The 14,248-nt window shown below is 40.2% G+C and overlaps 1 protein-coding gene across 3 annotated transcripts in view; it reads right to left on the reverse strand.

Moving 5' to 3' along the window:
- MME (membrane metalloendopeptidase) overlaps positions 1-14,248 on the reverse strand; it is a 64,173-nt gene that overhangs the window by 36,780 nt on the left and 13,145 nt on the right. For all 3 annotated transcript variants that reach the window (XR_010919906.1, XM_067549690.1, XM_067549580.1), the window contains exons 4-10: positions 12,299-12,460; positions 10,985-11,065; positions 10,086-10,181; positions 9,866-9,984; positions 8,377-8,442; positions 4,867-5,001; positions 1,669-1,770 (exon numbers count right to left, since the gene is read on the reverse strand). Coding sequence is in view for 2 of the 3 variants with exons in the window: in XM_067549690.1 (XP_067405791.1) it covers positions 1,669-1,770; positions 4,867-5,001; positions 8,377-8,442; positions 9,866-9,984; positions 10,086-10,181; positions 10,985-11,065; positions 12,299-12,460 (761 nt within the window). In the remaining variant the exon portion in view is untranslated. The remainder of the gene's footprint in view (positions 1-1,668; positions 1,771-4,866; positions 5,002-8,376; positions 8,443-9,865; positions 9,985-10,085; positions 10,182-10,984; positions 11,066-12,298; positions 12,461-14,248) is intronic.

A 14,248-nucleotide genomic window follows, 5' to 3' on the forward strand; every position in this document is an offset into this window, starting at 1 on the left:
TCAATGGAAGTTGAGGGTGCTCAACAACTTGCAGGGTTGGATCCTATGAAGAAACAAGCAAACAGAAACCTTCTCCATTCATCACTTAACCAAAAGAGCTTCCAGTGTGAGTAGGTGATATGGCAGCGTCCATTAGGAAAACTGTGAATATACACTGCTTTGTGTAGAAGTTCACATGATCTGTTAAAATCTTCATAATGACACACAACTCCCTGTTCCTTTGTGCTGGTATTCAAGATTATAAGAGGGCCAGAGCCTCTGTGGGCCAGTATGAAGACTCAGGGCGGTGGGAATTAGAGAAGAAGCTAAAAGTCATTGGAGACTATAACTGAGCTGCTAGAACTATTTGATATTTCCCCCTGGTCAGTTAAATCTGCTCCTTAAATAGCTGAAGAAAGTTACTGTATCTAGGACCAGCACCTTTGTACTTTGACACCTGAGTAAGTTTGTCACTCAGAAAGGATTGCCTCTTATTTTGAAAAGTGATTTGTTCTCTGTTTGTACTTTGAGACATTCTTGGATAGATTTTTCAGGACAGAGGTGGCAGTTAATTTCCACATGAATTAAAAATAACCAGGGTCATGTTTTATGAGCAAACGAAATAAATTGCTGATGCCACTGTTTATGTATCGTAATTGTTTAGGTAAGATCTGCGGGTGGAAGTGACTTTTATGAAATCAGAAGTGTGATAAATTGAGGTAAATTAAGTTGATACTTAGGTTGAGCAATTTAAGGTCACTGAAAATCGTTGAGATTAAGAAGGATTCTCTGTAAACAGGCAGTGGCAGGAGTTGTATTTCAAAGTACATTACTAGGACCGAAAGACTCAATAATACATTCCTACATATCATTCCAAGTTCTCTTCTTGTGACCGGCAGCTAGGAATTTATTTACAGAAGATGCAAATTTAACCCTCCTGCACCACCGAGGGTGAATCAAACCCATGGAATTAATTTTTAATGAGAAAATTTTCTCTCCTCCTACTTGACCCTTCCACAGGGCAGTGGAAGGGGCAAGTGCAGCCATAATCTGGTTCAAAATGATGTGTTTAGCTGTAGAGATGTATGAATAACTATTTTTCAGGCTACTGGCTGTTTTGAAACTCAACTTGCTTTGAGTCGAACAAAACAACCTGAAATAATTTCTAGAGGTTTATTCCTTTTTTTTTTAGATGTCCTTACATTTTTTAAATAAAATTGAACTTTGAATCAAAAAAATCAAAAGATTTCATTTAGAAAATGTTGAAACAAAGCCTTCTTTTTTTCTTTCATTTTCAATTGAAATGATTTAGTGAATTCGACACAAATGCACAAAACATTTTGATTTACTCAAATCTGCACCCTCTTCCTCCTACTCTCCCCCCCCAAAAAAAAACAAAAACAAAAACAAAAACAAGTTTGGGTTGAAATTTTTTGACAGGCTCTAGTCAATGCTATTCCAGCAGTCCTGAGTGGTGGCTTTAAAAGAGCACTTCTTGTTTTTAATTTAGTGACACCAAATCAGCCAGTAATACCCTATCATCTTCAAGCACTTCATGTACATGGTTCAACTTTAAAATATCTCAGTTCTAGATGGAATTATTTTTAAAAGCAAGCTTTTATAATGTTACATAAATGAAACTATCAGGCATTAATAGGACTTGAAAATATTGGGATATTAATCACTCACCTTATGATTGATCTCGAAAGAGAAGTTGTTTTGAAGTTCTGTTAGTGTCATTTTATTGTACAGCAGAATTGGATCGTTTCTGTCTTCAGGCTTAGTTGTAGCCTATAAATTTTAATTACAGAAGAAGACTATATAAGTTTTATAGGAATACCATGCAAAGGAAGTGAAAATGGTGAAAGGACAGAACTGATGGTCTTATGGCTTGATACAATGATACATATCTACAGTATAGAATAATTGCTCAAAGTCTTACACTACAACATGTACATGCATGTTGTAGGTTTGAGTCAAAAGAAAGGACAATTTACACTGACTAAATATCTTAACTCTATAAGTCTTACTTTTTGGATTAGTTTTGGATTAGAGTGCCAGTATTACTGCCTTTTTGCAAAAAGCTCTCTTGATCTGCTAAGACATTTTCAATGCCTAGGATATACTCCTTCTCTTTTCTCATGCAGCACAGATATCCCCAAGAAATTTCTCATCTGTCCTTTCCCATGTACAGTATTCCCTGAGCCAGATCTGCCTCTAAGGACAGAAGGGAAGCAAGCACCTACCTGATGCAGCACTGAGCAGGGAGATACTGCTCCTCTGGCTTTTTGCCATTGGGTGCCATGCTGCTGCTGCTGCTTCCCCTCTGTCTCCTCCCATTGAAGCTTGTCTCACTAGAGAGGGGGAGGAAGTACCATCTGGCAGCATATGGTCCTTATCTCCCCTCTTACCTTGGCTCCCATGATGGTGAGGTGAGAACACAAAACATAAGGATCCAAATGGGGGCGGAGTGATGCCTCAAAGGAGGGGTGGTCTATCAAATCCCCTGTCCTCCACCTGGGGTGACACCTTTATTGGCACAGCCAACTCTGCTGGTGTAGGGGTAGCAAACTTTTGCCACTCCATTCATGTTTAATTTAGAAATTCTCTCTCCCCAGCTCCAATACTTCTTAAGACTTCCTCTTTATTTATTTTTCATTCCCTCTTCCCTACTCCATTCCTCATTCAGCTTCTTCATCATATATTTTTCTCTGCACTCCTTTTCCTACAGGCTTCTCGAAGAAGAATGTAGATATCACATCCCTTCCACATCCCTATCACATCCCTTCCACATCTCAACCAAAGGTGACCTTCCCAAGAGAGTTTGAGGAAAATAAAAATGAGCTGGTTTTGAGATATACAAATGTGGAAATTACACTTCCCCCGCCCCAGACACATATGCAGGCCTGCTGATGGGAGATGGGGGTGGGGGGGGGGGGGGGGTTTGGCAATTGCTCAGGGGCCCGGTGATTTAAAAGGGCCTCAAGCAGATAGAAATGTAGCCTCCTCTTCTCCACCACCCCCTTCCCCGGAGGCCCCGCCGCTTGTGCTCTCTGCCCCTCCATTGAGCAGAGCTTATTTATTATGTGCCATGCGGATTCCCATATGGCTGAGGAGGCAGTATCTGCTGCTCAGCTTCCCAGGTTCATCAGTGATCTCCCAGGGGAGTCCAAGGGACCCAGGAAGCTGAGTAGGAGATATCACCCCCTCAGCCGCCCAGAGAGACTGACAAGGCTATGTGGGCCAAATATTACTCCATGTTATATATCAGAGACTAGAGTTGGGAGCCCACTGCTCCAACCAACTCCCCAAAAATCAAGGAGAAGGGTAGGGAGGAAAGAGACCCCTAAATGCCCCCCATAAAGTGCCTTTTCTTAAACAGATGGTATAATCAGTAAAAACTTCCAGTGTAAGCCCACTTGGACCTCAGTCATCCCTTACTGGGAGGGTGGGGGGAGGCTACTGACTGTTCTGCCTTGGGGCTTGGAATTGCTGTCGGTGGGCCTGCACATATGCCATTATTTTTAGTGTGACTCAAATGCCTGAAACTAGAAAATGTAAATTTGGATTATTTTATAGTGCTCCTCATTGAGGAAGTAAAAACAACTCAAGGGTGAAGAAAATCAGTCCAGAATCTATCACAGTGTGAATGTTTTGATGACATATTTTTGTGTGTGAGTGCTAAATTTTTCTGTGTGTTTTTCCCCTGACACATTTAAATTCTGGTTGCCTGTGTGAGGGATGCTATTGTTGAGGAAAACCCTTTGCTAAGAATGCATTTAGGAGAGCTGACTAGGGAGAGACTGACAAGGCTATGTGGGCCAAATATTACTCCATGTTATATTCCAGGGACTAGAGTTGGGAGCCCACTGCTCCAACCAACCCCGCAGAAATCAAGAAGGGTAGGGAGGAAAGAGACCCCTAAATGCCCCCCATAAAGTGCCTTTTCTTAAACAGATGGTATGTGATCCAAATCTCTCCTGTCTTCTTCCCCATAGCGTGCCCCCCGCCGGCCCCCCCCCACTGGAGCTGTGTAGGGCCGAAGTAAACAATGCACAGAGGGTCAAGATACTGCTGCGTGGGAGGAGACAGCTAATGTCAATATTTTCCCTTCATCATCAGTAGGCACCTTCAGATGCATGTGCCCTTTAATCCCTATTTTGTGCACCGGGATTGGTTGGCCTGGTGCACATCCCATTTACACAGTCCACTGTGTCTTTTAGACACCATAATGCCATCTAAGCCAGTCTAAGGATTTGGAACCTAAAGTGTTGTATAGAGTTGCTGTGTTTAAGTGGAGAACCTCTGTGTACACAGATTACTTCAAGTTGTCTGCAGAAGGCTGGTGCATTACATGTAGCATTCTCCTCCTAATTTCCAGCTGCTTAATCAAATTAAAAGACAGCTAAAATACACTCATCATTTTGCTAATATTATTTGCCAGGTAAGCAATTGATGTAGTTGCCCCAAGGAGGTTATGGATTTCTAAATGGTAGCGGAAGTGGTCCACTGGATTGTGAATGGGAGGGAAGGTGCCCATCAAATAGTCTCTCGGATCTTCACTTTGAAAAAGTCTGAGACTTCTGCTCTAATTTCTGCACTTGGTATATCCGTTTAAGACTGTAAAATGTTTTGGGATCCTTTAAGATGGAGGTTATTATACAAATGTAATATGGGCCCCACTGTGTCTTGAATACCGCTTCCAGTGAAGTCAATAGGAATGTATGTATCTTGGGCCAGAATATGGCTCCATATCCTCTTAGTATTCATATTTAAGGGAACTTCAAAACTGCTTAGAATGTTCTGTCCAAGACATTTACACCTCTGATCTCTTTCAGCCCAGAATAAAGTCAGTTATTTAAAACACACAAAGAAAAGTTTCCTTACATTGGCAATCTCTTTCTCCAGATCCATAACTCTTTCCATTTCTTTAGAAATCTGGCTTTCATTGATGGTGAGATTTTTTTCCTGGAGAATTAGCTTAGCCACAGAAATCATGAAAGACACATATGCTGAGCATGCCTGCAAAAAGAAACAAACCATTTCAAGACAAACCTCTTCAAAGTATCTTAGTCTAAATTTTGATTTTTATGAATTCTTGTCCTTGATGCTTCTTAGCTACATTTATAAAGAAGAAAATCTAATACTACATTCTGAATGCTGTTAATTTCCATGTTATATAACTTTAAAAATGTCTACATGACAAATTGCTATATGGTTGCACCAGTAATCAAGACTAAACATTGCAATCTATTGTGCTATGCATTCATTATTTAAAATTAGATGTTTACTAGTCCATACTGAAAACCCACTCCTCATGTCTGTGTGGGAATTCCTCTGTTTCCTAACCAGCTTACTTTAATTACAATTTCTGAAAATAGTTCCTCTAGGCAACAGAAGCAGAAATATTAATATGAGAGAAATGCTGATGGGCTAGAGCGAAATTAGCATTTTGGAAACATAATTCCCCAAAACAATGATTCATTTTTAGTCAAGTACCTACTATATCTTTCATGTGAGTCTATAGGAATCTCTGTGCTGGGCGATTTCCTCAGTCTGCAGTGATTCAGACCTTCCTGAGCTCTGGCTAACAGCTGTGCCCCTCTTATATGCACATCGATTTCATCAAAGGCTTAGGGAAAGTGTTCCATATACAGCTTCTTACAAACTACTTAGTCAACATAGTTTATATCAGGGACATTTTTGCAGCTCCTCTAAAATTTATTTTCTGTTAATAACTTTTCTGTATGTTTTTTCAGATCATCATATACAAATTAATAAAAAATTATATCCCTGCTATGAATATCTATAAGGTGGTTAAAATGTAAAAAGGATATAATTTACTATTAAGTTTTATAAAATTAAACTTCCATACAAACCTCTTGGTGTCATCTGTTAAATTCTATGGGATTTTTCCATAAAGGAAAGTAGGGTAGGAATATCATTACAATGCCTCTTTATAATTCCCACTCATTTTGTTTTACCTTCTCCCTGATGGGAGCATGTTGAAAACAGGATTCATGTAATACAAATATAAATTTAAATAGAAAGACAATATGATTTTAAAAGGATATGTGTATTTAAGTGCATTTAAGGAAATATATTGAAATGTTTTTTATGTCTCCTCACAAGTTGGCAGAATCTGTGTCCTGAAATGACTCATTTAGATGGACATTTTAGTGATTACCACCAATGCCATCCATCTGCAGTTAGCCCCTTATGTGTTTAGATGCAGTGTTGGTAGCAGTCTGTATGGACATAGGGCTTCAACCTGCGAAGCACTGAGCTCCTCCTGAAAATGAAGTTGACTTCATTGGGAGTTGATGGCTTACTGCCCCGCACTGCATTTGGCCCTCAGTGATACTTGTCATGAGTTACAAAAGAACACTTCAACAGGGAGGAAATGACACAAAGTTCCTGACAGCTAAAATGACAAATTGTACCATGGAACATGCTTGTCAAGCCCACAAACACCATTTAAGCGTACCCAACTACAGACACACAAATCTTAAGCTTTCTATGGGCCTAATCCAAAACCCACTTAAGTTAATGGCAGTCCTTTAATTGCCTTCAGTAAACTGTGGATCAGGTCTAAGGTGAAGATCATTGCATGGCACCTGGGAATAATCAGAACAGCCAAGAGGACAATTCAGCTGATCTCAAGCTATAGCTTGTAAATAGGTCCTAGAGATATATTGCAATCTTAAAGGGCATTCATGGTCAAAAATAACTATGAGCAGCGGGATGATTTAGTTTTTAAAAAGACTCATGCACCGATTCCATATGTGGCTTTGGGGTGAGAAACACTCCTGATAAAGCTGCAAATGCATAGTTTAAAGTAAAGAGAGAGACCATCTGTCTGTTTGCCACATACAGCTCAAGGATAAAAGTAAAGTGACACAGTGGGAACTAGAGCCAAGAAAAGGCCGCTAGCAGAATACAGGTGGCTACTCTGTTGGGGAGAGACTTTTCTCATTCCCTTGAAGTGTTCAGAGTGGTGGGAATATTTAAAATCTGCCTTCCTACTGTTTGGTCTTGGCACCACTAAGAGGTTTGTTTTTCCAACATTTGTCAGAATTGAACATGAATTTTAAAAAGATCAGCTAGAACTAAAAACTGCTTTAATTCTAATGGCATGATCTAAGGTGGCTGCTAAGCTTGAAGGTAAGAGCTAAGATAATTTTAGACCTTTACCACTAAGCCATGCAATATAATAGTTCTGACTGGAGGTTCTTTTTTGACTGTAGGTTTTCTACTCTTTATCCCATTACACATACCAGTGGCAACTAAAATTTAACTCTTTTTTTTCAAAATGATCAAATGTCATCTCCAGTCTTAATCTTGTTTTCAAAAGTCGACACAGACAATGTCAGTGAATCCACTAGAATTCTGGTCTATAAGCTCCCACTCCAGGACTAGGATCTCAAGAAGGTGGCAACAAATCTGTAAAGCCTGGCCTTCACTGACACACTAGACTCTCTTTCCAGTCTAGCTTCACCTAACAGGTGATAGTACAGAAATGGCATTGGTTGAATAGATGAGACAGCCTCCTCATGGTGATGGAACACCGATACTGATACCAAATTTTCAAAGTGGATTCTTCTGACGCTAGCAGTTTGAAATATCCTGGCTTGTTTTTGTGTCCTGGTAGAAGTTGAAGGAATGATGCTAATCTGGCTACATTTATTCCTTTCTGTTCTGGGTAGTTGCTATTCCTCCATAAACCCTCCAATTTGCATGCTCCCACAAGGCTCAGCCTCATCATTACTCTTCTTTGATGTCAATGTGCAACCATTAGGGAGACCGTGAGACAACATGAACTGTGATGCCAGCAGGCTGGCGATGACACACAACTTCATGCATTCTTCTCATCCAGCACAGAATACCCTGTATTCCTGCTGCCTTAGTGCATATGGGGAACTGGACCTTGGATAGAGAACAGTTGACTCACAGTGCATCCAGGGAAACTGAACTAAGTCACTATCTTTACTGCATCATACACACATCACCATCATTGCCCTGCACACTCTTGTCCCCCCACCCCCTCATTTATATCTCTTTGCCTTCCCACCTGCTTGCCTCATTCCTCAATATTCCGTTTGTTCCTTTTTTCTGTTCCTGATTTTGTGCCTTTCTTCATACTTCTTCCTCATGAGAAGAGCCTCCCTCTTCTCTCTGCCAAGCACACTCCCTGCCATCAGATCAATCTCTTCTTAAAGCTCGCTACACCCATGAACCTCCTGGATCTCCCCACAGACCACTGATGTTTCCATGGCAGTTAGATTGCAAGCTCTTTGGGGGATGGTTCTCCTTTCAGTATTGTCTGTGCACATCCTCACTCTTGGGGGGAGGGGCGAGGCGGGGGAGGTGCACTTCTATCTGTGAGTCATGGCTTACCTCCTTATATGCACCAACACATTCGTAGTAGTCACGAGAAGGCAGACCAAGTCCAGGCTGATCAATCTACAAAAAAAAATTTAACAAAATAGCTTACAGACAAAATAGTAGCAGCCTGTAGCAAAAACTTTTTTTTTTTTGGAAATAACAAAAGTATTGCTCTCTGATTCTGATCAGTTAGATTTCATTCTCGCCTTAATATTGCATCACTGCCTTCTGATCCCACACATCCACAGGCTCACTGATATAGAGCTCTCCCTCCTCCTACCCCCTCTTTTGTTTTCCTTCTCCTTTTTCTCCCTAACACAGGAAAACTTTAAATCAAGACTGGATGTTTTCCTAAAAGACATGCTGTAGTTGAAACACAGATATTGGACCTGGATAGGGATTAATACAGGGAAGTCCTATGGTCCGTGTCATGCAGGAGGTCAGATTAGATAATCACAGTGGAACCTTCTGGCCTTAATTGATGAATCATCTCTTCTTAGCTCTTTCCCCCTCCTACTGTCCTATGAACAAAGCAGTCTATTGTGGCATTGTCTTCAGAGGTAAGCAGAAAGTGCAATGGGTGGACAAGGAATACACAGACAGGCAGCATGGTTCTTGCATACTCCATACTAACATGTAAAACAGACTAGATTCACCACTGCTCTGTTGAGGGTTGCATGAGCAGAGAAAGCTGGGTTCCAGTGGATTCACCACTGTCCTTCCCCAGATATTCTGTTAAGGGAGACTATTTTATATTTATGGCCAGGGCAGGATGCACAGCAGCTGCCTGGGAAATGCACTATTTAATCAACAAATAGTATGTTCACCGTGGCCTAGGGTGACCAGATAGCAAGTATGAAAAATCGAGATGGGGGTTGGGGTAATAGGCATCTATATAACACAAAGCCCCAAATATCGGGATTGTCACTATAAAATCAGGACATCTGTTCACCTTACCTGGCCACATTCATTCCCTGGCTGTCCTCACACAGTTTCAGAGCTCTGCTGACTGACTGCAGGCCCCAGAATGGAGAAGGAGTGGGAGCATCTTGTACAGTTGCAACTCCCTTCTTGATTGGGGTGGGGTTTTTTTGGCCTTTTTTGCCATAGGATCTTTCAACCCTGCCTGGGTTATGCTGGCTGAGCACAGTTCAGTGAGTGCAAGAAAGTACGCTGCATGCATGCTGTTTTCATACATATACAGTTATTTATGTCACAGTCCTATCAAGTGTAATTAAAAAACCCTCAGTAGCTGAGATTAGCAATGCATTCATTGAGGAAATTAAGGGGTTGCCCTGGGAATAGAAAGGCATATCTGAACTATACTGATAAACCCTTTAAATACAAAGGCTACAAACATTCATAAGATTTGCTACTGTTTAACTGCCAAAACTCAAATCTGTAAATTTTCCCTCCAACTTCTTATAGGTAACATTTACATGTATGGCTGTTTTATTTCACTCTAAGGATCACTTAGTCAATGCCATCCTAGCAGACTCACATGAATGATATGCACTGTGGAGTTCTTATCATCTGTGCCAACAAAAAAATTAATAAGGACCATTTTCCCATATTGTGAATTCAGTTGTGCAATAGCTGTTTCAGCTGTCCAAGTGGCACCTAAGGAAATGAAAGATAAACTTAGTCTCAGTATTTTTGGTAAATAAAGAAAAAATGCAATTTATAAATTTTAACAGAAAAATAAACAAAGGTTGTCCTACCATATGCAGAGTCCCAGTTATCTGTTGCTACAGGCCATTCAGACACACGTGGCAATATATTGATTAAAGGTTTTCCACCTCTACTATCAATAGTAGCTTTTGGAAACAAGAAATTAATTCAGTATGAGTTATATGACCAGATATTTTAAAACATCCAAATACTATATTGACTAGTGCAGTGGTGGTAGTGATTCTGTGGGGAAAATTTTTCAGTTGCAGAATCTGAGATTTCATTTAAAAATATTGTTTTTTCTCATGGATGTAAAACAAACCAACCAAACAAAAAACTTTAATGTGTGAACCAATGTATACTGCAGTAGAGTCTGCAGTCACCTTGAAACAATAGCGCTGAAAGATGTTTGTTCATCACAATGACATGTTAACACTAAAACTTAAAAATGGTAATTCAAATGGCTACAGCTATTTTACTGCTGATCATTTTAACAGAAACATCTGGCTAATGTTCTTATCTCCCAAATCCAAAACTGTCTCCCCATGCCTTTGCTGATGTCAGAAGTCCCAAATGACTGCTACCCAGCACTCAGCATATCCATCTTTCCCCTGAGAACTTCTACAGTGCAGTTCTAAGTTGCCTACAAAAAGTCTGCAGCACAGAGAACATTGAAAATGTAGGGGTAGAATGATATAAACTAACATCAAAATTAATAACACAGTGCCTACTGTACTGCCTGGAATGATGTTCATATTTAATTCTCTAACAACCTACATAATCTAGTTTACAAGAAGTTGAGTCAGAACTTCCAGTCTGCATCCCCAGATTGCCCCAGAACGTGGGCTTTTGTAGAATTTAAGAATAGTTCCAGTACACTGTAGATTATATGGATTATGCCCATATTTATATAGAAATCTTATGTACAGTAATTTGTGGAGAAACTTACTTTCATTTGTACATGATCTGTACAGAGTTTTTGCTTTCTGCACTGCCAGTATGTCATTACTGTTTGCTTTGTCTAGGACATCTGAAACAAAGAATACATGCATGAAAAATATTACAGTATGTTATCTGCAACAGGAGGGGTTTGGAGGAAAACATTATGAGAATCAGCTGGGAACACAAGGAAGGGGGAGCAGTAACTGCAGCATGCTCCCTGTTCATATCAAATTCCATGGAAGCCCCTCTTCTTAAAGTCTGAGAGGACAGAGCCCTGGAGGGGGCATGGCTGGATGAGAAATGGTGAGATTCTTGAGACAACCACTCTCCATGCTATCACCTCAAGCCTACAAGTTTCCCAATAATGCTTGCCATGTGAACATTCTATGGGGTCCCCCCTCTGCAGAATGAAAGCTCCCTAACCTTACAGGGAATGTTTGCAGATAATGAGCGGGGCCGGGGGGAGCGAGAGGGGGGAAATGCTGTGAGTAGACGGAGCTGTGTTGCCATGCAAGAGGTGAAGCCTAGGGAACAGAACAGGTATACTGGGCTTCCCTGCAATCATCCCTGACCTCCATAGATGCTCTGAGTTTTGCAGGTCTTGTCCCCCAAATGATTTTGGGGCAGCTGGGAAGGGTGCTAGCTCCCCACTCACCACACAATGGAATGACTAGAAGCACACCCATGGGTGGAAACTCAATAGGATCTCTTCTATGTACTTCCCCTCAGAGGGATGATATGGGCCACAATCCTGAATTTGGTCTTAACACTTTGTGACATCTTAGGGCAGAAATAAATGTTGATATATCTTGAACTTAATATTTAGAAAGGGCCTGCCTGCTTGGCTGCAGCTGAAGGAGTGAAGACCTGCAGAATGTAAAGCGGGCACACAGCAACTGCCAGCATGTGGAGTAGTGTTCCAATGGCTTGCACAGAGAGCAATTCCTTTTTTCCCTCCACCTGGAACAACTGACACCTATAGGTCATGAGGGTAATGATTGGGATTCAGCTGTTGTAATATGCAGATGTGTGCATGCACATGCACAAACATTAAGTCATAAGCAGCGTCAAGTTTGGACAAGTCTGCTTCATTCGTCAGCTACTTTTTTTCAGTTACAACAGCATAACCACCAAAACTCAAATTATTATCCAAGCAAATAGTCCGAGTTGACTTATGCAGAATGGAATACAGAAGAATCTTGACTGTTCTACCATATACAAACTTTTATTAGATAATGGGTTTTATTCTGATTACATATAAGCCAAAGAAGAAACTTTATATGGTCCAGCTTTCTAGAACACATACATAAACTCCACTGACCTTTCAAAACAACTTCTAGTTCGTCTCTTAAAATGTCAAAGTTGCTATAACGGGAGCTGGTCTCTGGAATGACATTCTTCTTTAACCATCCACCACAGGCATATTGGTAAAAATCTTTACAAGGTTCTGCAGTAGTGTCCATGTTCTCAATAATTCGGGCTGCTGTGATATAAGACAGATCAACACATGTGGAAACCTTAGAGAAAATAAATACACCTGGAATTCTGATGTGGAAAGGGACAAATACAATTCCTGAATTTAAGATACTCCGTCTTCCTGCTTCCCCCTCCAAAAATTCTACATAATCTTCTTAATTTAAAATAATTTTTCTGATGTCTTAAAAATCCTGCACAGACTTCTACTAATTCATCCTCATGACCACCCTGTGAGATGGGTGCGCATTATCTCCATTTTACCAATGGGGACACGGAGACAATAAGGTAAAATAATTTACCCAAGGCAAAGTGGTGAGTCAGTGAGAAAATCAGGATTAGAATTTAGAACCACCTGACCCCCAACCCTGTGCTCGTTCTCCTGAGCCCACCACCTTTCTAGTTCATACTGTAACATGATATTGTTCACTGAAAGATGCTTCATCTTCAAAGGGCAATAGAGATGAACCTACATGTAGTGATGAGTAGGCAGCCTAAAAGCAAAACTCCAGCGATTGTTTTTTTTCCAATATATTTTAGGTAACAAACTACATCTTTGTTTTAGTAGGAATAGGCACACGGTATGTTATTAAAAAATGTCAAAGCAGCTTTTAAAAATCCTAGTTTCTTTTTAAGTATCAACATTCACTAAGCCAAATGCTGAAGTACTTTCTCATTTTATTTTAGTCCTTACTCAGCTAAATCTGCCATTTGATTTTAATGCGCCTAGATATGGAGCAAAGCACTATTAAAGAGCCCACAAAATGCATTACATCCCATCACTTTTATACTTTTCAGTTACCAATTTTTCCAATGGAGAAACTGATTATTCTAGGTGTGTTTAGCACCATCAAATTGTCCAGAAGACTCCATAACTGATTGTTTTTAAATTTGATATAAGGTGCTTATGTTTCCTTTACTGATTTACACTTCTTTGTAATACAATGTGGTTAGAATAGCATTTAAATTACACTGAAATTTTCCCTTTAAGGAGTGGGAGACATTTTAGAGGAGGTTGGAGAATGAAGGAATCTAGGGATTGGAGGTGAGTGTTAGCAGTCAAGTCTCCTAGAAAGGGAAGTACTCAGTCTACAGAATTAAAAGTATATTTTGGCAGAGTAGGAGAGTTGAGGGCCTGCGTTTGCAATGACCTCACTAGAGGTTGCTATTGGGGATTGAATAAAGGATCATCGGCACCAAAGCATAGATCTCCACCACTTGCGCTAAAAGAGTAACCATTAAGTGAAAGAGCTGTTATCCTCTATGTAAACTAGTCACTAGAGCAAGACAGGATACATGCTCTGCAACTTCAAGCATATTACACTTGCACTGTTACACTGGTAGGAAGGCTCTCAGGACCCAAGCTAGAAGGAATAAAAGACAGCCTGCGGCAGAAGACATAAAGCACAGGTCTTTCAGTAGAAGGAGAAGACAGCTGGGGTTTTGAGTACAGATGAAGATTTGAGGCTCTGGAATAAAGAGATAGTGAATGTTCGTGTTGAAACCATATAGAAAATGTGTGGAAAAGAAGAGAAAGAGATGCTTGAAGCAGAAAGGGAGACAAGACCCTGCAAATGAAAAGTCAAAGCACATCACCAAGAGATTCAAAGTAAAATGTTAGCAAAACACATCATTACTGCATTCCTGTACTGTTCCTTAGAAATGGATATTGTTGGTAAATAAATTTAAAAAATTGTATGCCACTAGCAGGTATTTTTTTACACTTCAGACTTTGTATCATGCACAGGCTGTTGCCAATTTAAAAAAAAAAAAACAACAACCCACTATTTTTATATAT

This window comes from Emydura macquarii, unplaced genomic scaffold, assembly GCF_026122565.2.
Source record: "Emydura macquarii macquarii isolate MOO-44397 ecotype Brisbane River unplaced genomic scaffold, CSIRO-AGI_Emac_v2 contig_18, whole genome shotgun sequence".
NCBI classification, from domain to species: domain Eukaryota; kingdom Metazoa; phylum Chordata; order Testudines; family Chelidae; genus Emydura; species Emydura macquarii.